General features: G+C 39.3%; 1 protein-coding gene across 1 annotated transcript; it reads right to left on the bottom strand.

Annotated features, from left to right (window-relative positions):
• Positions 1–5,290: 5,290 nt before the first annotated feature.
• Positions 5,291–14,049, bottom strand: prep (prolyl endopeptidase). Its single transcript, XM_034699377.1, has 14 exons — positions 13,830–14,049; positions 13,444–13,518; positions 11,734–11,867; positions 11,420–11,550; positions 10,909–11,118; positions 10,622–10,743; positions 10,409–10,514; positions 10,071–10,262; positions 9,762–9,959; positions 9,501–9,604; positions 9,171–9,402; positions 8,923–9,054; positions 7,943–8,099; positions 5,291–6,751 (listed from the first exon to the last, which is right to left on the bottom strand). The coding sequence occupies exons 1-14, from the start codon at positions 13,965–13,967 to the stop codon at positions 6,457–6,459; spliced, it is 2,226 nt and encodes a 741-aa protein (XP_034555268.1). The 5' UTR covers positions 13,968–14,049; the 3' UTR covers positions 5,291–6,456.
• Positions 14,050–23,894: the final 9,845 nt, after the last annotated feature.

A 23,894-nucleotide genomic window follows, 5' to 3' on the forward strand; every position in this document is an offset into this window, starting at 1 on the left:
CGAATGAATGGGATGGCACTGGCAGAGGAAGCGTTTCTCTCCTCTGATGGAGCAAAATGTGGAGGAAAAAAAGTTTAGCCTGTCTGACTTGAAGCTTGCCGACGCACTAGTTTGAGATACATGTTGAGGGCTGACTCTAACCTGGCAGCATGAAGCCGACTGACCGGCTGGAATCAAAGAGACTTTTCCATGGATGAATATTTTATAGTGAGTGTAACACAAGCTGCAGCAGCCGGAGAGACAGGCAGATTTAAGTGTGTTACAGTGAACCTACAGATTGATGCAGGAGCCATGCAGGGGATCACATCTGGAAACTCATCCCCAAAATGATCCGTAGATGAGGGACATTTTTCATTGTCAGGTCTCAATTTTTCAGGGCTGCCTCTAGAATGTTCCACCCAGAAGTTGAGTTTAGCTGTGAGACAAACTTTTTAAAAGCGCTTCAGCTAAAGTGTCTCCTGCAGGATAAATAAAGCCCAATCCTCTTCAGCTTTATCATGGCTCCTCAAACCATGTGGCACCCATGTCCTCCTCCATCATTCTCCCAGCATCCCCCACCTTCTTCTGGCTTGTTGATAAGGATCCATATACTTCACATCCCCCACTCAGCTTGCAAGCATTCACCTAACTTACACTGAAAAAATGCATTCTTCCCTTAAAGGAGGCAGCAAGTAGCTTCAGCTAAGGACATATTGAATCAAACACAGTAGGCTATCGTGTATATATTATCATAGACGTCTTGATCTTAAATTTCATATTTTTTTCTTTACATTTTCTCCAGGATTAATGACTTAAACTCCCCGACTGATCTGGCATCTGCTCACCTATCCATCAGCCTTGTGTCTTCACTCAGCAGTAAACAAGGAAGCTGTTCCCAGACATGTGATTGGAAGTTGATAAACTCAGAGAACTGGTCGATGGGGATGATATAAATAGCGCCATCCATCGGTTTGTTTCACCTGTGAAGATAGAGAGGTATAGGTAGGTAGATAGATAGATAGATAGATAGATAGATAGATAGATAGATAGATAGATAGATAGATAGATAGATAGATAGATAGATAGATAGATAGATAGATAGATAGATGGATAGATTTAGTTTCTTTCTTTTGTTGATAATTCAAAATATAGATAAAAGATTAGCCTACATATTATTGTGGAATAGCCCGACTTTTATTTTGAAGGTCTCTCAAAAATAAACCTACAGAAGTAGATAAACATCCTTGTTTGTGAGCTCACAAAAGAAGATATGGACCCCACTCTATTATGTTTATCTGCTTTCTTTAATGTTATTCAGGTTTGTAAAAAGATGTAATCAAAATCGTGTAATAGAATGCATACATTTTGAAACTTTTCAAAATGAGGATTTATTTTTGCATTTGCTTCTTGAGATTTGAGGTTTAGGCTACTTGAAAAACACTTCATGCCTGTTCATAATTTTTTTTCTTTCATCAAACAGAACACTAAAGAGTTGGCTGCAGTAAAATATTTAAAGAGTTCCTCTCGTACATTTCAGTCAAGTGTGCAGCTGAGGTTACAATAGTTATAAATATTCAAGCAGCATTTTCTAAGCAAAAACAAAAAAAAAAGTTGTAAATGAACAAACGATATTTAAAAAAAATTCCCACAATTGTTTTATATTTTATAACTGAAAAAAAACTAAGTAAAAGTATAGAAGCAAGATTTATTGTACGACCTGTTGTTCCTCCGCGAGTCAAAATAGTTCCTCAGCAGTGCGGGAGCGGCGGTTTCCGGTCGGCGCATGAATATGCCAGGGTTGCCACAGGTGTGCTCTCATTGGATGTTTCAGAACGTCTTCAAATGTGTTAACCAATCAAAACTGGGGAAGTAATCCATCAGCTTCACGAGGCAGTTGAGGTCAGAAGCAGACACGAATGAGTGGAATCCAACTGAAAAAGTGAAAGTTCTTCTTCACCCTTTTTCCAAATGTGCACAACTCAGGCAGCTTTCTACGCTTGAACGAAACAAACCATGTGGTTTTTATGCTAAAGCACCAGTAGTGCACCTTTTTAGTGCAGGGGGAGTAAGGCTTAAATAAGGTCTGCTGTGTGAAAATCTGAAGGCCTTTTCAACAGTATCGACACATCAGTCAGCACAGTCTCTACTTACTGCCTGTTCAGAGTTTTTCAGGAAAAGGAAGCGCCCTCTGGTGTTTATTATGCTCACGCGCGCACGTTTCCGCACGCACATACACACAGTTAACATAACATACAAATAAATGTACTGTTTTTATCCTCGTTTGAAGATACTTATTTATCACTACGAGGAAGATACAAAATGATCCAATATATGTATGCATTCAGATTTGGATTTTTCAATCCTGCATCTGGGTCCCATATCACTCTTTCCCCCTGTGCTGCAAAATGTATTTAGAAAATGTAAGTACAGTTCGTTTGCATGCTACTCTTTTTTTTCAAAGTTTCTCTGACTTTAAAATGATGAAATAATTCGCAAATGTATACTACTTTCTATTTCTAATTTGCTTAATTTGAATTATTAATGTTGATTTTGATTTTTGATGTTTTATTTCTTTGTTGAACATGTTTTTGCTGCACATACTTTTTTCTTCTTGAATGTATGAGTACATTCATGATCTCTTAAAGTTGGTGAGAGCATAACTGGAAAATGTTTCTTAAGTTTTGAAAGATGATTTAAAGTTAAAGTAATGCAGTTTTTTTAAAGTAACTTATACTGTTGTATGTCAAAGAAAACTATACTACACCTAGAAAAGAACATCTGTAATTTGTGTACACAATTGCAACTAATGTTATTTGTATGAAAACGTCCACTAGGAAACTGTTTCTATCAAGTTCTCAGATTTATCATTTTTAGTTTCAAACAGTTTAACACCCATGTCCTTAACTATTTTCATCCTTAAAAGATGGACAGAGAGTAGGTTTTTGATGACAAAGTTTTGGCTAACTAGGATATTTGATTTGAAGAGTTCCATTTTTCTTTTTTTTTAAATATGAAATCTTTGTAATCAAAACCTTAAAACCCAAATGAAAAAGCTTTCCGTAAAATTAACATGTTATATTGTTATATCTGCATTTATCTTTAAATCTTATCCAGATGTTTGGATCAGAGGGATCCAGATGTGACATGTAACCTAAACAACCCAATTTAATACAAAAAGACTTCTGTTAGTTTTGGTTACTTTGAATTACTTATTTTCCCAATACAACTAGTTAATTTTTATGCAAACAGTATGAAAACAGAATTTCAAATAAAGTAAAATGTTGTTATTCGGTATGATGTGTCTGTAAAATATTTGCATTGTTTCATGAAGTGTCAAAGTGAACCTTAAGTGAAAGACAGTCACATATGTGGGTGATTTATGAGAATTTATGTATCTTTTGGTCAAAGTTTGTGACACATTACAATCAAACTTTTAATCAGACAATTGTGAACATTTAACTTTCTACATATTCTTTTAAAGGCTCATGTTGTAGTTACTACTGTTTGCTGGCCTTGTACTGTTAAAGTGTTTTATTGTGTTTTTATGATGGAAAAATAGTTGAAAATTGTCACAGTGTATTAATATAAAAATGAAAAGCTAAAGTCAATTTTTAGGGGTTTTGTAAATTCTAAAGACACAGCATTTGACTTAATTTCTATGTTCAATTTTATGCTATTAAATCTAATTAAAATTTTGCCTTTCAAAATGATTTTTTTTTTTAAAGAAAGAAAAAAGTTGTCTTCCCTCCTTTTTTAGTCGATTTAATCTCAAACTGAGACGACTTAGAAGTAGAAAGTCAGGTAAAGTTTGTAATTTGTAGAGTCTTTAATAGTAAGTATTTTATATAATGTCCTGCACGAACATGAAAGAGCAGTTCATGAACACGAAACATGCATGTTGAGTAATCCACATGGGGCCCTCTGTCAGACCACCCTCACTTTTTGCTCCTGAAGCACGTGTTGGTGATTTTTCAGAGCGACTGCCCCCTGGTGGAGGAAATAAAACTTACAGAGTTTTAGCAACGACCGCTGCTTCAAGTTCCTTTGAAATCATTTCACCACTTTGAATGTCATTATGATGTATAATGTAGAAAGTAAAACACTAGATTATACATCTGAAATTTATGGAACAGTTCAGTTGTTGGTTCAGTATTTGGTTGTTTTATAAAAAAGGTTTCTTTTAGCTTTCAATATTATCTTTAGAAAAAAAAAAATAACCCTGTATAAAATATCAGATACTTGTGAATTTTGTTTAGATGGTGTGGGGGAGGGAGTAACATTCATTCAACCCATTAAAACCATATATATATATATACATTTTTGAATGTATAGTTTTAATTATATACATAGTTCATTTATTGTCTTTAATTATTGCGTGTACCTTTAAGGAAATCTACTATAGCTAACACTTAGACTATATGGGCTTATTTTCTTCTCAGAGATTTAGCCTAACCTCCCCACCCCGAATCAGCTTTCTCCTATATGGGACACAGCTTTTGTCCCCAAATGGACCAGCCGTCCCCAATTTAATGGTCCTTAGCTTGACATGTGTCCCCTAAAGTACTCTAAAACAGGAACACTTGGCTGGTATCATAAGGCGTTTGTGACCGCAGGAACTTTACCCTGCAACTAGGGACTTTACCCCTGAACTACGTGCATTTCGACCGGAGGAACCAGGGTCTAAATTCAGTTCAGGGGTAGATAATCTCCCCCCTGAAAAGCCCTTAATTGGGGGGTAGTACTTTTCAAAGGTCCTGGGACTTTTGGTTGAATGTAACAGTGTTTGTGGAGTTTTTTTTTTGAAGATATATATCTTTTGCCTTTTTGCCTTTATTTTATAGGACAGCTGAAGTGAGACAGGAAATGTGGGGAGTAGAGAGTGGGGGAAGACATGCAGAAAATGGCGGGGAATCGAACCGGCAACCCCTGCGATGAGGACTGTAGCCTTGATTCTCGGAGCACTTAGACCGTTAGGCCACCAGCGCCCCGTGTTTGTGAAGTTAACACAGTTGTTGAAACACAGAGGGAGTTCCTGGGAATGCATACTAGTTTAGTTTTTTATTAAGATTTACAAATATTATTTAATATCTTTTTTTTTTCTCCATACGTCACTGGCCTGATTTGCATAATCTATCCGGGACTTCAGCTAGAGGTCGAAATGTAGACAATAGGGGCACAGGAACCTTTTAGTTCTAGGTAAAGTAGTTATGGTGGCTAAAAGACCCCAGAACTCCTGGTTGAAATGAACCTATAGTCTCTCATTTTGATCTTGGATTCTCCAAACATGACTGAACAGACGAGTTTGATCGAACACTGTTTAAAAAGTTGTTTATTGAAGTTGTGGCATTGTGTTTTGTTCCCTTTTAAAGGTAAACAATCAGCACATGTCAAGAGGTAGAAATCATTATCAGTCTTGAAGAGTAGTGGGGACCGATTTTTAAACACACTTTCACACGTTTGTTTTTTTCTTCCTTTTTTGTAACTTTTTGCTCTCACATTCACAACAACACTGTTAACTTACAGCATCATCATTTTGCACTTGTCAGGATTATACATGCTAAAGTCATTACATATCCCAACAACCTCCGTCCCGTGCACACAAAATAAATAAAACGTAACACACCGAAGTGCCCAGAAGACCCAGGAACAATCTTACCTCATGACTGTAACTGCTGATTGGCTGACTGTTGTAGCCACGGAGGTATGTCCTCCTTTTTACACATCCACAACTGATATCACCATCATTCCTTCTTTCATTAGGACTACAAAAATGGCCATCGGGAGAAGGCTTGTTAGCTGAGAGCTTTATGTTGGCTGAGATCCTGATGAGTCTGCGTACTAACAGACTCACACAGAGAGGGGAAAGGGAGAGGGAGGGACAAAATTAGGCCTTTTTCACACAAGCTCCTGAACATGTACAGGCAATTACAGAACATTCAGGTCCTGAATTTTTCCAGACTTGTCCCATGTCTTAAATCTAGAGGATGCATCTGCATTAAACACCCAAGAGTCGAAAACCTAACACATGCAACTGTGATGAGCAGTAACGTGTACTGCGTGACGTGAACATTATTGTCAACACGCCCACTTGAACACAGCCTGGACAATGCTGCGTTCACATTCAAGCCTGCAGACTTCACCTTGATTTTTTAATATGTGGGATGCCATAAAAAAAATTGCTTAAAGTCGGATTTGAAGATTTGCATCCCCACACAGCCTGACATAGCATGCCAGGTAATCTTCAGGAGTGTAGTGTATGTGTGAAAGAGGCCTTAGACGAACACAAAAACAAAAGGAAACAAAAAAACATAGAGGCTGGATAAAAAGAAGTTCAAACATCTTGTACGTGTTGGTGTAAAGATACAAACATGGTGTGAACAGCTGTTGTAAACAGTATTCCAAATATGATAATGGATGGACAAAAGGGAGAGATCGAAATAAAACACAATCACACACACTGTTAACGGGACTTTCCAGTTATTTGACCCAGCTGATGCTGAGACAGCGAGCGATAAAGGCATACGTGTCGGCCACTTCCTGGATGACCTTGCTGGTGGGCTTGCCGGCACCGTGGCCTGACTTTGTGTCCACAAGAATGAACAGAGGGTTTGTTTGCTCAGAGCCGCGGCCTACAATGTGCTGCAGGGTGGCGATGTACTTGAGGGAGTGCAGAGGGACCACGCGGTCATCGTGGTCCCCTGTGAGCAGCAGCACTGAAGGGTACTGGACACCATTACCCTCAGGGATGCGGATGTTGTGGAGAGGGGAGTATCTGGAGGAGATGGGGGGGGGTTTGCAGAGTTCAGATATTAAACAAGTGAAGAGAAGAGTCACATTTAAGAGAGAGAGAAATCAAAACAATTCAGGGTTTTTCAATCTACTGATCAGCTTATCGTTTTAGCCATCAGGTGGTCAAGACAAAATGTTATTCTGGTGATATCAGCTTGTTTTTTGTAACTGATTTTTTTCCTCCATATGTGTAAATAAATGTTTAAAACAAATCTCATCATGTAACAAATCAAATTTGGAGTGTTGCAGTTCAAAGAAAAGACTCTCTTGCATTCATCCTACACCTGTAACAGGCTTGTGGGGATTAATATAAAATATTACACAGGCTACACATATCCCCAGCCACCCTCCATACATTTTCGCGAAGTTTCTCCCATCTGCAGTAAATTTAAGACAGACCTTGAGACTCATTATCATTATTTCTGGGGATGCAATAGAATTGGTAGGTACTGGAGTCACATAGCTAAGGAACTGAGCAGATTCTTTAAGACCACAATAAGAAAGGATCCAGGGCGTTTCTTATTGGGTTTGCCCTCTAAAGAATTAACACTTTCTCATAATCACTGCATATTGTTGGACAAACTGCTTCTTGCTCACAAATGCATTCTGTTAAATTGGGTTAAAGACACCCCACCACCCACAGTAACACTGTGGTATAGGGAGATTTTCAATGTTAGGCCTCATGAAAGGATAAGTGCAGTTCTTAGGACCAATGAAGGCTCATTCCTTAAGATCTGGAATCCTGTTCTGTTGTTTTCTCTCTCTGCTTTTTGTCTGTTTTTTTATTTCTTTTGTCTTTGCTTATCTTACCTTTTGACATGCATCATGTCTTTTTGAGTCAAAGGTCTGTTATTATTATTATATTTATTTTTTATTCATTTTTTGTTTGTTTTTTCTGTGCTTGGGGAAGGGATGACAGTAAATATCTTTGTCTGAAAATCTGCTATATACTCAAAATGAGCCTTGAAATTTTGTTCTGAAAATGATAAAATAATAAAAAAATATATTGGAAAAAAATAAGAAAAGAGAAGACTCTCTGACCATTGTGTTCATGATATCTGCTGTTCTAAAATTCTCCCTGGGCTTTTTAACCATAGCTTTTATCAATGCTTATTAATGATGTGAATTCAACATACAATATATTTTACATTACAAATACAAAATCTTTACTCACTTGATGAGCCAATCAAACTGATCTTTTTTCTCCGAGCAGCCAAAGTCTGTAGTCCATGCGTGGCCGATGGTGAACTTGTGGAACTTGAGCATGTCCATGACGCCAACCTGAGCCACAGCACAACCGAACAGCTCGGGCCGCTGGTTCACACATGCCGCTGAGAGAGGAGACAGAGTTAACTGTACAGCTGAGCTAACTGATTGAGAAGTCAAGTGGCAATGTTCATATTTGATGTCTTTCCCATTTAGTCAACAGTCAAGATTGAATACCAGAAACATTACAACTTCATCAGCTACCGTTTCAAAATCTTTGGCCACAAACAAGTTCAGATGTTTTGGCTCTTTGACAACAGATAGGGATACACGTTTTAAATTATTAATTTTGATAATTGTTTTCTCATTTATATCAGCTTCAGCAGGAACTGAAATACTCTCTATGCTTGCAGGTGTTTGAAGTAGTAGTACACACACACAGCAACCTCTGGTCTTAAAATATGAGTCCAATGCAGAAGTGCTAAAGACTGCACCCGAGTGTCCGGTTGAGGCTGGCTGCAGAAATACCGTAAACCACATAGACACACATTCAAAAGAGACGATCTTTGCAGCATTAATAAACATGTTAACAGCCTGGTTAGAAAAACATCTTGGTCTGAATTGCTCATTTCTCTATCGGCACACACTGTACGGGGATGAATTTTTTTACATATCGTTCTATTTTAAGATACCAAACTTACAAGTTTTGCCCAAATAAGGAGATGGCCTGCCTCTTTACCTCACACCAGCTTGGACAAAGTTAAGTTGAATTCAGCATTTCCAATATGGCACCCGCCAATTGGCTTCAAAACAGCGCTTCAGAAAACGGATGGGTGACGTCACGGATACTACGTCCATTTATTATTCAGTCTATGAGTAAACAGCATGAGCTGCTCCTGAAACATGACTTTTCATTACTTTTCTTTGTTTTACAAGCAGCATACATACCAACAAGTAGTCCACCGTTGGAGCCTCCATTTATAGTCAGCTTGGAGGGAGAAGTATATCCCTCCTTGACGAGATATTCAGCTGCACACTGGAAGTCTGTGAAGCAGTTCTGCTTGTTGGCCAACATGCCGGCTAAAGGAAGAAAAATCAAACAAAAGTGCTGCTTAAATATCACTTTCATACCATCTGCTTTACACAACCCCTCTTCAAAATCCTGAAACCACAAAAACCCTCTAGTCTCCTCTCACCTTTGTGCCAGGTCTCCCCGTACTCTCCCCCTCCTCGGATGTTAGCCACAGCCAGGACTCCGCCAAGATGTCTGACAAAGATGAGACGGGAGACGCTGTAGCTTGGCGTGATGGAGATGTTGAAACCGCCATAGCCGTACAAAAAACCTGGATGGGAGCCGTCAAGCTTGATGCCTTTCTTGTGAACGATAAACATGGGGATCTGAGTGCCATCCTTAGAGGGATAGAAGATCTGGCAAAAACAGAGAGGACAACGTCATTAGGTCACAAATGGGATTGAAACAGGGCCAGAGGAGGAATTACTGGGAACAAGCAGGTGCCGGTAGTTACCTGAGTAGTCTGGTAGTCTGAGGGATTGAAACCTTTGACGGTGACCTCTCTGAAGATGTGGGGCTGCAGCGGCTCCTTAGTGAGGTCACAGTGGTAGATGATGGCTGGCAGAAGGAGAGGAAAAGCCTGTCATCTCATTTATCCATAAATCTTTAAAGACGTACAGAAAGAGTTTTTTTTTTGTAGTACGTAAACAGCATAAACTTTGCACTCATGTTGCAAAGCATTCTGTAGTCTTAATTCGGCTTAAATGTCTCATACCTGGAGAGAGGAAGGAGGTGAAGTAGTAGAATATTTCAGAGTCCCTTTTGCGTCCCGTGAATCCCACCACAGAGCCGACATCCAGAGGGAACGTTCTCAGTTCCTCCCCGGAGCTCAGACGGTACATTTTCAACACATTCTTCACGTCGTGGAGGAAACACACAAACAAGAAGCTGGAGTATGAACAGGTGGCAAACACTGCAGGAGAGACACGCCGAGAAGAAAAAAACATAGGGAGCCGAAACATTAATGACATTTTAATCCTAGCATGTAAACAAAATAGGTTTCTTGAGTGTTGCAGCAGCTCACCAATAACATCCTTGTCATGTTGAGGGATGAGCTCCTTCCAGTTGGTCTGAGCCGGAGATGCAAAGTCAATGTTGATGAGGCGGTAACGCGGGGCGTCCAGGTTGGTTTTAAATGTGAATAATGTACCCTCGTTGGTCACGTACTCATATTCGGCATCAAAGTTGTCAATTAGCTTCACCCATGGCAAAAGTCCTAAACACAAAATGAAGAGGTTAATCGAATAATGACAGCGCTGGTAAGGCTTGCATTAATTAGATATACATATGAAACAGATTTCATTATAGTTCCAGCATGAAAAATATGCAATAAGACCATAAATCTGGTAATAGTTCCAATACCTGTGATACCCTGAGGAGTGGTCTGCAGGTCACAGTACCACAGTCTGTTGACCGGGTCGCAACCTTCCCTGATAGACAGCAGCACGTAGCGTCCATCATCTGACACCTGTAATATAAGAGATAACATTCAATCTTACCTGATTAATTATGATTTTGTGGTTCTTTAAAAAAAACAAAACGTGTGGGCTTATTCAAAAGCACTTTGTAGCGTACCTCCGCTCCACTCATCCACTTCGAGTGGTCAGGGAACTCAGCGCACAGCACGTCCTCAGACTGTGGAGTCCCCAACACATGGAAGTAAAGCTTCTGGTGCAGGTTAGTGGATGTCTCAGTGCCTGCAGGGAAAAAATAATACTGTCATTGTTGCCCTCTAGTGGTGGTTACAACAGAAACCTGATCATTCTTTCTGTCTCTTAAAGAAATCTATGAAGCTTTTCCCTTTAGCTCATGTAGAATTCTAACTGGGATGTAAGCATGTCTAGTCATTATCTCGTCCTCACCGTCGCTCTTCCCCTCCTGATTAGGGTACGAGTTGTAGAAAAGTCCCTTCCCATCGTGAGTCCAGGACATACAGCTGAACTTGACTCGCTCCAAGCGGTCCTTGAGGGGCGAGGCGTCTTCAACTCGCAGGAAGCGGATCTCCACCCAGTCTGAACCGCTGGCACTGGTGCCGTATGCCAGATACTCCCCATCCTCAGAGAAAGCATAGCCTGATACAAAAAAAAAGGAAATCACAGGAAAGGAAGCAGAACATCAAAAAAGACAGCAGGGGAAAGGTAACGATGTGCTTAGCTGTCAGTGTGTGGATGCTATGAATAGCAGGCTATAAATGGATCTGAAACAATCACAGAATCAATATTCAGTGTCATTACCATATCAAGAAACTACTCAGGTAGTCTGATTCAACTCAATTGTTCGATTGCTGGAAAAACCGAACTGCAAAAAGATTGCTAAATATCAGTAACGAACATTGAAAAGATCATCAAAACAACCCAAAACAGTCTTTGATACCTCGCAAGGCAACTGTTCCATCGTCTGAAAATGTGTTTGGATCCAAAAAGACTGTGGGCTCAGCATCCAGGTTCTCCTGCACATACATCACACTCTGGTTCTGGAGGCCTGTGTTGTAGAAGTGAAAGTACCTGAAAGTAAGAGGAGAAAATGTCACCAATCTTCATAGGGGATTGAGAGTGGGGGAAGACATGCAGCAAATTGTTGAGGCCGGGGGTCAAACCAGCGTCCCCTGCAACGAGGACTACAGCCTCTATATGTGGGGCCAGTGTAGCTGTATTGCAAAAACATAACTGTGTCGTGTCCTTCCTCACCTGCTTCCCCTCTTAAAGGGACAACTATACTTCGGGTAGTCATACAACTCAGTCATGCGCTCCTTGAACAGGTCTCGCACCTCACAGCGCTCTAAATACGGCAACGTCAGCTGGTTCTGAGCGCTGACGAAGGCCTGATGGAAAAAGACAATAACAACAGACAGATGTTTTACACATGAACGCATAAACACCCTGCACTTCAGTTCCAATACAGATGTTCAACTTATTGGAATACCTTTGCTGAGTTAAACCAAATCAGATGCTTTTGGTACACATTAGGGGTGTGGAGGTATTCGTATTTGGAACAAAAGTACAGAAACATTTCAGTATGGTGCAGAAATGAAATGGTTTGGTGTAAAACTAAAAGGTACTTCACCTCAGATTATTTTTTTTTATACACCTATGATATGCAATCTGCGATCCTCGGGCAAAGAGTTACTTTCTGTTCCAAAATCTTGGCTGAAAACTAGGGGGGACAAGTCGTTTTCAGTCCGGGCTCACAGCTGTGGAATGAACTGCCAGAGGAAATTAGGTTGGCAGACTCTGTGCTCTCTTTTAAGTCATTGCTCAAAACATACTTTTATCGGAGAGCATTTCCTGATTTTATTTAATCAAGGTGTCTTGCACAGGGTCCTGCTTTTATTTTGTTCTATTTTGTTTTTAATTTGTTTTCAATTAGTTTTTCTGATTTCAGGTTCTTTTAATGGTTATGCCATTTGCACTGACTGTATGGCCTTTTAAAATGCTCTTTATTTTGCACATGTCCTTAGAGGCATTGTAAAGCACTTTGTAACATAGTTTTAGAAAAGGGTTTTATAAATAAAGATTATTATTATTATTATTATTATGATCAGTGTTGTGCTGGGAACTCTAACAGTGGTTACCTGTGATCATCTGTGTGTTTGTCCGTTTCAGTGAAGAGAGGGAGGGGCAGAGCGAGCGGAGAGAGTGCTCTCACTGAGCGTATCTCTCAGGTAAAAAAGCATCTTGCAGGGTCAGGAAATTCAAAACTAAAAATGGGCTTTAGCCCTGTTAGCTGATGTCCAGTGTAGTAAAGAGTGGTGTGTGGCATTCCTGTGAGTCTGGTTCAGCATAGTTAACTTATATTAGGTTCCTGTTTTGATACAAACATTTACCTATTGTCTGGAAATAAGCCCTCTGAAATTTACTCCCAAATCAATCCACAATCAATGTTACTGATAAATATCTGCTTAAAATAATGTTGGCAGCCAGTAAAAAAAAGTATAACAAGGAGATGGCTAACTAAGGAGCCCCCGACAAAGGAGGATTGGATCAGAATTGTAGCCGACGTGCATAACATGGAAAAGCTAACTTTCTCACTGAATGTATGTATGGACAAGTTTGTTAATTACTGGAACAAATGGACGACTCACTTTAATGCACTGACTTATCAAAAATAAAGACAATGTCTGTTGTTGTGATGCACGGATGGATGTGTGTGTGTGTGTGTGTGTGTGCGTGTATATATGTGTAAGTATGTGTGTATATACGCATGTACAGGGACAACAATTGATAGATTGGGAAGCAGAAACTAGTATATATGTGTTTGCAAAAAAAAAAAAAAGAGGTGAGCAAACGTGACAAAGGTAAATCATGTGCGTCTTCACTCTGTTCAATGAAAACTAACCAATCAGCTTATAATAGCATAAATCAGAGCTGAGCTTTGATTTACACCTGCTTCATATTCACCTGTGTCTTCTCACTGTCAGGGTCCTCCAGCCAGCTGTATGGATCAGGTACTTTGTTACCATGATAATCATCCACCTGTGAAAGGAGACACAAATAACTGTGAATGTGTGAACTAGGTGTGGCTAAAGCATACAGCCGAAGCCAAGTTGGCACCTACAGATTTGCTGGCAATGCTAAACATAAAGCTAAATGTTATATCTAATACAAAACCTGAGGTCAACGAGGAGCGGCTGCCCCATGTCAACAAAGTCAACCTGTGTTGTCAAACCAAGCTAAGCTAACTAGCATGCTAACAAAGCAGACGCCCATGCCAATGAATGAAAAAGCATGATGATTAAGCATCCCGGCTTATGAGCAAGCTAGGCTAAGGAGCTAGATTTACTTACCACTGCATCGTCGCGGTAAGCCTGCGGGTACTGGAAAGACATTTTGGATGTCAGCTTTCGGGAGTTTCGTATGAAAATAAGTGGCCTCAGAGAGTGAAAGACAGGTTTTAAAATGAGTCTGTGGATGCTGTAAAACATCAACTTAAGGCGCTGAGGCTTTTGGCAGAAAAGATGCTCCTGCTGCTTCCACACAGTCAAAGAGAGCTTCAAAGAGAGTAATGTTGGTTTCTATGTGAGCAGCATAAATGATACAGCGCCCCCTGGTGGCAGAAAACGGAACACTCAGAATTTTAAACATTACTAAAGCAGGGGTGTCGAACTCACTTCAGTTCAGGGTTCCAGATACAGCCCAAGTTGATCTGAAGTGAGCCGGACCAGTAAAATAAAACATAATAACCTATAAATAATGAAAACTCTAAATTTTTCCCTTTGTTTTAGTGCAAAAAAAGTACAATTACATTCTGAAAATGTTCACATTTAATTAACTATCATTCCACAAAAACAGCTGTTGTACTTTTTGCCATGATGAGTCTCATAGTGGGGCTGAATATTTTACTCTTTAAGCACTGAAACCTGCTGCAAACACACCAAAAACACAGGTTTCCCATTCACCTGACACAGAGTGTAATGTTTACATCAAAAGAACAGATAGATTATAATAATGAACAAGGTGAGGTTGATTATTTTGGACACCCCAGCTCCAGCAGGAACAGTTTGCTTGCTGGACAATGTTGTATGCAGGGTAATCTAAATGGTAAATAGACTTGTACTTATATAGAGCTTTTCTAGTCTTTCTGACCACTCAAAGCGCTTTTACACTACTTGTCACATTCACCTATTCATACCCATTTACTCACTGCTATGTAGTGAGGGACCATCAGTGTTATTATGTTAGCATTCATTCACATTCACACACCTCTGAACAACAGAGGGAGAAATTTGGGGTTCAGTGTTGCTCAAGGACACTGCGGCATGTGACTGCCGGAGTTGGTATCGAACCGCCAACCTTCCGATTCACGACCAACTCTACCCACTCTACCGCAGGTATAGTGCTAGTATTAGTAGTTAGTGGATGATCTTATAGTGCTGTAGAAAGTCTTTATGAATCTCAACCGGGCTATGCAAACAGCATGTAATCTATTTTCTCACTTTGAGAGAAAAAGTCCCCCCCAAAAAAGTGCCTTTCAGGTGTGCACTGTCAAGACTATGATTTTATGCGACCCCCAGTGGACAAATCTGAAATAGTAGTTACTTTTAATGAAAAATTGCAGTTAATGTCTTCTCTGTAATTTTTTCACTTGGCAAACCATTCCGCGGGCCTGATTGGAACCTCTGGCGGGCCGGTTCTGGCCTACGGGCCGCATTTTTGACACCCTGGACTAAAGCAATGAAATAAGGATAAAGGTCTTGGTGCTCATATGATTTAACAACGGTGATGATAACTTTAGCTTAGCTTCAGCTTTAGCTCATTTGGCATTCTGCTTGAGCTTGATGAAGTTTATTTTTATTTTTGTAGAAATGTATTGTGCCAACAAATATAATAAAATATGGCTCATTCATTTACTTGCAGTTATATGCTGTGAATCACGGGATACAGTATTTCAATTATAATTTAAACCAACATGGATTTAGAGATGCTTTTTTAAAGCTTTTAAAATGTGTTGCTGTCATCAAATTCAATACGATCATATCATTTTTATAAAACAATAAAAGTGTTCAGTTTCAGCATTTGATATGTTGTCTTTTCACTTATTTTCAATTAAATATAAGGATTGAAATATAAGAGTTGAAATTCATCAACATTTTACACAGGACAACTTTTTTGGGATTGGGTTTGTGTAACATAGAGGGAAAAAACTAACCTATAGAAAACACTAGTCTTGCAGAGAAACTAGTACAGTAGCCCAGTAAATGGTGACGTTGCTTCAGTTAAAGGTTATCCCAGTGCACAGTGGATCTCCATCACTGTTCTTATCTGTGTGACAGAGGGGAGAGGGTCAAGCCTTCACTCTTCTTTCTTTCTGCTCATCATCCTCCCCTCCCTTCCTTCCTCTCCTTACTTAATCAATCAATCCTGATGTGACCATCATTATCACTGGCACCTTTTCTCACAGAATGACTGATAGCATGAGATAAGGCCCACCGAGGTAGCACAAAACTGCAGGAAATGAGTCAAATGAGTGAGGTTAATGATTCATTTATTTGGGGGGAGAATGTTGGACTTCCTTTGACCTTTGTCTGAATGTTTTAATGCAACAATCTATAATACTGTATTTTCAATGTTTAGGTTAAGAAACCACCTTGTAATATGTGTAGCGTTGTTCCTGTCTGTTGCTACTCAAAGACTGTAAGTCATTCTAAAGCTATGTAGATAAAGAGACTGGAGACAGATCTAATTGCATGGCAGTAATTCAGTCAGAGAGGAAGCAAAATGCATTGTTTGGATGCCGCTGCTGATCAGATAGTCAGATGTGCACGAGCAGATTCCAAAGACTTGTTACTTTCAGATTCAACTTGAGGTGAGTCAAGGCTGACATGCTGTCAGGCCACATTTCACAGGAAGACGAGACAGTTTGGCAGCTCAACATGTCTGACTGAAGGGTGAAAGTGGAGAAAAAGAGGTGGATGAAGAACTAAAAAATACATGAGGCGTTTTTTATTGTAAATAAAATGTATCATTAAGTGCTTTTGACGATTTCCATTTTTTTTCTTCCTCTTTTTCCAAGAAGAAGACATTTTGGGCTCCCTTTCTTGACCTTTGGTTTCTGAAATGTTTGAAGGTGGATATTTTTTGGGCTTAAGAATGGTCACCCTTCCCCCCTTTTAACTCTATTCTTCTTTCCTTCCTTAAGCTGGAGTCAGGAATACCCCTAAGTGCAACAAGGATCATGTCCTGTTTGCCTTTGTCAGCCTCAGATATGGGTCACAGACCTATTCTTCTCTAACGCCTCTGTTTCCCTTAAAACACACTGACAGTTTGAATGAGTATGTTTGAGTTTGCATTGAAATATAGACTTTTTATGCTCATAGAGAGGGTGGGTTTTATGCATTTGTGTGCTTGTCATAGGCTTCTTAGGAAGTGGCCATGCACAATTTAGACCTTCTTGTTGCCATGTTTTCCTCCATTGTTCAGTCAACAGTGATCTGTCCTCCGCAGTCGGAAGCACCTGTCTCTGCAGCCGACAGAAGAGGATGACCACCTGTTGGGTTTGTTGCACATGTGGGATCACAAGGTCATTAATAAATCGCTACAACCTGCTCTAAGTGGCTCCTGTAAAGCTGTAGTTTTTAATGGGTTGGTAAGTCTTCTAAACCTTGCATTTGATGAGCTGATAACGCAAAAAGAAAACTAAGGTTCTTACATCATGATGTTAGATCAAAGAGTTTGACAGCCCACGATGAATCAGTTCGCCCTGTTGGTCAACTCTCTAACCTCAAAGGGAAAATTATTTCCTTTCCTGTAAGTCAACACGTGTCACACATGCCATCATCACATTTAGAGGAAAACACAGATAAGTTGTAACTTACTGTGATAGTCATCAGACTTTTGCAACAACCAATCTTTTTATCACCTAAAGTTTTGGTTGCATTGTTCAGACACAAGATTCTGGATCTATTCTGAGATTAATGATGAATCAAGGTAGCTAAACAAATCTTTATTTGGGCTTGATCTTTTTGTTGTTTGAGTCTTTTAGCGCCAACAGATGAAGAATGGATCCAATGAAATCACTTAAAAATTCAAGTTGTTGAATACTTCCTGTTTGTACGTAATACACGTTATATGTTGTTACTTTAACAACTAATTAAATAAGTCAGTGTTGTTAAAGCTCCTATGAGGAGTTTTAAGCTGGATAAAAAATAAATGTTCAACAAAAGCAAACCAGGCCATCAGCGAGAAGACTTAAAGTTCCTTACAGGAGCTTTAACAATAGACCTTATTTCCACGACAGCCATCTTTTTGAGACATCACAAGGCTCAGTTTGGGAAGCTCAAATATTGTTATCATTTCTCACAACTATGTTCCAGGTCATATGTCATATACACTTTATTAGTTTGACAAATTATTTACCATTTCACAGCTCCCCAATTGATAAGCAATCCCCATGACAATAGCAGGTGAAAATCAGGAGCGAGATCGGGCCATATTTTAAATGAAAATAACAAAACACTTTTGACAATCTGTAAGCTAACATCAGAACAAAGCTGACTATAGCATTCAGCCGATTCCTAGTTTAGAAATATCTTTTAAATCACAGATACAATGGAACGGAGAAACATTTGCACAAGCCAAACCCTTTTTTTGATGAATTTATTCAAGATGCCAACATTTATGCTGTTGTCCAGTTTCATATCACGTTAGCTAGCCAACATTGTGACGTAAAATAATCATTTTGACATGTTTTATCATCTGCTGAGGCACTTTTCATAGCGTTGATAGGTGCACTGAGGAAAAATCCAATTGTACATCAGCTCATACATGTGGATTTTCAAATGCTTGTAGTAATTGGAGGTTTGAAAATATGGCCACCCTAGTTAAAAACTCCTGTGAGAGGTTTTTTGTAGGTTCAATCGTTGGTATAGTAATGACTACTGATGCATCTTAATGACCCACAAAGACAAGCAAGACCAGCAGGGAGCCAGTCAGTGGTGGCTCTAGACCAATTTTACGGGCCCCTGTTGGCCCCTCCCAAGAACCGCCACTGGAGCCAGTGTATTATTTCTTTATACTAATTTTAATGCCTGTAAATGATAAGGAGGGTAGGTGTCACATGAGGATATAAATAGCACATTACAGACAGAGATCATATTTTACATATGTTAAGATTAACAGCAAATTATATGTTTGACTAGTGATAGACTACAGGATGAGTTTTTTTTTTTTTTATCAAAATGAAATTAAGATCAGCAAAGACATAAGAGATACAAGTCAATTCACAGAAGGCACCAAATCAACAAAAACCAAAAGTTCAGAAATTAATTTTGCTATTAGTTTGATTATGCTAACATGCCGACTGGGTTACATGTCATTAAGATAAAGTGTTGCCTTATTTCATTTAGTTACAATTGACCTGGAGCATTTTCCTTTTTATGATATCTCACCAAACCTCAGCTAAAACCACACTGTCCCAGTCAAGTCACAGTCACTGGGCCTAATAATAGTAGTCAAAAAGGATCCGGGCGCGACAAAACAATACTCAAGCAATAATAAGGACGCTGAGATCACAGGGGACAGCTTCCTGCCTGTTTCTCTCATTCAGCTGTCATTAGCAGTGCTGGGATAATAGTGTCTGATCTGTCCTGTCCTGTGTGTGTGTTTGTGTGTGTGTTTGTGTGTGTGTGTGTGTGTGTGTGTGTGTGTGTGTGTGTGTGTGTGTGTGTGTGTGTGTGTGTGTGTGTGTGTGATGGAGGGTCAGTCCAACCTGTCAAGCCCCTCAGATGTCCTCAGACAACAGGATGTTATGGAGGATCAAATCGGAGAAAAAATAGTGTACATGGAGGATGGATGTGATTGGTGCAATAATTATAGGAAATTCTAAATGGGTTTGTCATCATGAGGTGGGGCTGCTACTGCTAGTTTCTTCAATGCCCATTTTAAGGGAAAATACCGTGCAGTGTAGCGTTTCAGAGTTTTATTTAAACTGTGTGAACACGTTCTATGTTTACTAGAAGTGACTTCATTTTTGTTTGTTTCTGGAGGCTGGATCTAATAAAGCTCTGTCAGTCTCTATTCAGACTTACAGTCCTGAGTTCTTTAAGCAGGAAAAACACAAAATAACAGTGACAATAAGTCAGAGTCAATCAGCCTGAAGAGGAGGGAAGTTCGTCATTGTTTATAGTGATCATGTTGAAAAAGGAAAGAGAGCACTCAGGTTGCCCAAAGCCAACTTGGTGAAAGAGTGGAGGATAAAAGGAGAGTGTTACAAAAATGTGCATTGATGCTGACCTAAACCAAATATTGTTAGTAATTTCAGGAGAAAGAAAAGCTGATGTCATTTACTGAAAATAGATATTTATCTTTCTGTCAAAGCATTTTGTATCTCTGGCTCTTTGTTTCCTTCCTCGTCAAACTTGTCAGTGCACCTCATCCTTCTACACTTCAGTCTTGCCAAAGTCACATATCCTGGCAGAGACACTCTCACCACAAACATCTGAGGACTTTCTTGTCTTAATTAGCTCGGCTGAGTGAGAGAACAAAGCTGAGATCTAATGACACTTCAGCTGAGGAAGTGGTTTGTAATCACTGAGGTAAAGTCCACTCTGACCACAAACAAAGGTCTGAAAAAAATAAGTTCCTCCTTGTTATTATACCAGCCCACAGCCCTAGTGTGTGTCCATCATCTCCACACGTCTCTCTTCGTGTCCTTTTCTCTGTTTTGCCTTTGAACATCACCTGCTTTGTTTTCTGGGTTTGCCAGAAAAATACAGAAGAAAGGGAGGAGGGCGCAGGGGAGAAAATGAAACGTATCGCTTGCGTGCAGACGGATATTACCCTTTTTAGAAGGCAAAACAAATATGTGTGTGTGCACATGCCCTGTAATTTTGCTGTTGACATGTGCACTTACAGTGGGGATCCAGGACCCTGGTAATGACTGGGACAGGTAACACTGGAGACAGGTGGAGGACAGTGCTGTCTGACTGGTCCTACAATAGAGAGAGAGTGTGTCTGTGCGTGAGTGTGTTAAGAGTGTCAGACACAGACTGAGGTGTGCAGACAGACATGGTGGCACCAGGTGATGTCACTGATGTTGTCATAGAGTGGCAGTAAAGTAATGGACATCATTCCTGAGCAGTCACACAAACTATTTAAATACACTGTATTGTACAGCTATTCTACTCTTGCTCAATAAAGTGTTTACAATACTTAAATGTTCAATGTAGCATGTATGTCAAAGGAAGGTTGTCATATTATGAAATGCTCCACATTGTTATTTTCTAGAGATTTAGATGAAAAAAATAAAACCTTGTCCAATGAAACGATAACCAGTAGTATCCGTGACGTCACCCTTCTGTTCCTGAGCGCTGTTTTGAAGCCAATCGACGGCGGCAGCCATATTGGAAATGCGGAACTCAACCAGGCAGATAGGTCTCAGGAAGTTTCAATCTGTTGCCTACCCAGGTGGGACACAGTCAGCTTAGATAAATAGAGTAGCTAGACTAAACATGGCTCTGTTGAAAGGCCAAAAAAAACAACCTTTCAAGCTCACACTTCAACATTAACTTACCTGTTATAGCCACATTTTTGTCTATAAAGGCTAGCTATTCCTCTCAAAATGTCATTCAGTCTTTATGCTTCACTAAGCACACACTTGTTTTAGCTTATGCTACTTAACAGACAGACAGTAGAATATAACTTACAATTAAACAAATAAAGCACATAAGCAAATTTATCTGAACTATTGATTTCAATAAACACTACACAAGGTGTTCAATGTTCATTTGTGAGGCTAATAGGTGGTGGTGAGCAGCTGTCTTTACTCTGGAGGGCGCATGCTAGCTTCTCCCCTTTAACCGGTATTTAAGCACACCTCACAAGTTGCTTGCTGTCCATGGACATAAAAGTAGTATCAATATGTTATTCTAATTTGACAAATAAAGAAATAAATAAACAATTGAATTAACAACTTTAAATGTCAAACATTCACCTAAGGATCATAGCACTTGTGAAGTAAACATTGCCGAACATCTACATGATTCTGGCAGCATTTTTGTCAATGGAATTCTTCGTTTACTATCATGTTTGATGCACTGATATCTTTGCCAAACAGGTTTCACATGATTCTTCGTTTGATGTTTTATTCATAGAACTGGAGGGGATTGGTGTCATAGCTGCACAAAGGAACTTGTATGCATGACTATACGCAGGAATATTGCACCCACTAATACAAAAGGTCACAGATGGCCATTCTGAGTGTCTCTATTTGGGATGTCAGGGAGGAAGTTGTGTGTCTACTGTATGTATGTGTGTGAGTGTATGTCTGAGTGAGAGAAAGTCAGGGGAAATTCTACCCTGAGCCAGAGTGAGACAGCATGGATCAGGTTCACCTCTGTTTGTTCAGCGGCGGTCCAGAAATATGGCAGGAATCTGAGAACAGCAGGGTATCCAAGGGTGAATGAGCTGAATCAGCTAGCTGCTCCCAAGAGACAGATAGAGACGGACAATCAGAGTCATTCAAAAACAAACAATAAAATTACTTAATTCAAGATTAAATATGTCACCATTGTCATTGTTTGTAGGAGGATTATATTTTTTCTTTAATTGGGGTGCTACCTTTTTAGCTATAAGAAATGTGTAAGATCATGCATTATGTTTTCATGTCTGTGAGTGTGCACACTTCCAGGATGACGTGTCTCTCTGCTGGTCATCGCAACAGTCTGCCTAAGTAATCAAGAGGAAGACAAAACAATGTGAGGATCCTTTAACACAGTCAGGTGGGCCTCCTGGGGTCTGACACTTCCTCAGACACACAACTGTCCTCCTTAAGAGATCACTTCATCTGTAGCCACTCAGGAGAACCTTGATTTGAAACTAAGAACACAATATTTTGTGTGAGTATAAGATTGCAACACATCTATACAAGTTAAGCTGATAAAGGCTAAATCTAGTTAGACAGTTTCAAATGTAGATTCCCTGCAGTATTTTTTACTGTGGGGTCAGTTAAACAGAACTGCAGAAGTAGTATATCAGTATTTGTGATCGTTTGAGAGCCACTGATAAACATGGTTATAAGAGTGGAGAGCAAGCGTGGGAAAAGGGAAGCACTTCACTCAAGACAAAATAGTCAGAGGATGTTTTTTTTAACTGTATGATGAAACCAAGGGTCAACCACTATGTGCTGAAGTCTGAGATCAGGAGTTAGATCAGCAACAAATCCAATCTGTGATTTTTAGTACATTTGCCTTACACATGAATATTTTTAATTTGTTTACGCTTATGAATTATTAATTGAAATAAACTTCATTTAGTATTACACTAGGCAAATACAGCACTTGTAGCTGTGCATTTTATTTCAACATTAAAGAGAAAAAAAGACTTAGAACTGTCTTGCTGTTTTCAGTCTGGGATATGAGACAGACAGAATAGTCTTACCAATATTGATGACAAGGAAGCCGGGAGCCTGGCAACAAGGAAGCTGGATGTCAGACATCGGCCACTTGTGAAATCCAGACATATAACTCACTGAAAAAAAAAATGTGTTACATGGTGTATTTGTCTCATTGGTAGACCAAATATCTCATTACACAGCCACATTGACTTGACAAGTCCAAATAGAAATCTTACTTCAAGATACTACAAACAAAAATTTAGGAATTCATTGTTTTATAAAGAGTAAGACTGAGTGCCAATGAAGCAACATAGTATTTTTGACAAGTTTCAAGAAACATATCAAGGAAAAACTTGCTTGCTACTTTGACATCTGGACCCCGAGGTCATCAGGTACTGGTCTGCTTTCAGTTCCTAGAGTCAGAACGAAACATGGTGAAGCGGCGTTTAGTCATTATGCACCATATATCTGGAACACACTCCCTGAAAGCTGAAGGTCCGCTCCAACTCTCACCTCTTTTAAATCAAAGACTAAGACATTTTTTATGTGCCACTGCCTTCATACCTTAGCTTATTTTAACTCACTTTAAATGCAAATTTTAATGTAATTTTTAATATGTTTCTAATTTTCCTTTTCTTTTCTGTTTCATTATATTTGTCATTTTAATTGTGTTCTTTTATGCCTGTCTGAATGTTACCAATGCTTTTAATTTTTTAATGTAAAGCACATTGAGTTGCCCTCGTGTATGAAATGCGCTATACAAATAAAGCTGCCTTGCCTTTGGCGCTACTCTTTACTTATTATAATTAATGAGTCCATATTTTTGGTTTGTGGTACCTTGAAATAATATGTATAATTAGACTTGTGAGGTAAGTGTGGCTTATATTAAAAGTAATGAGATACTATAACATGTCAAGACACAATACACTATGTAAGATTTGTTTTTTTGCAGTGCAGTCAGCATCAGTTTGTCAAAACCATCATCCAGGCTTTCAGCACCTGTAAAAAACAACCTGACATC

This window comes from Notolabrus celidotus, chromosome 13 (assembly GCF_009762535.1).
Source record: "Notolabrus celidotus isolate fNotCel1 chromosome 13, fNotCel1.pri, whole genome shotgun sequence".
NCBI lineage: Eukaryota > Metazoa > Chordata > Actinopteri > Labriformes > Labridae > Notolabrus > Notolabrus celidotus.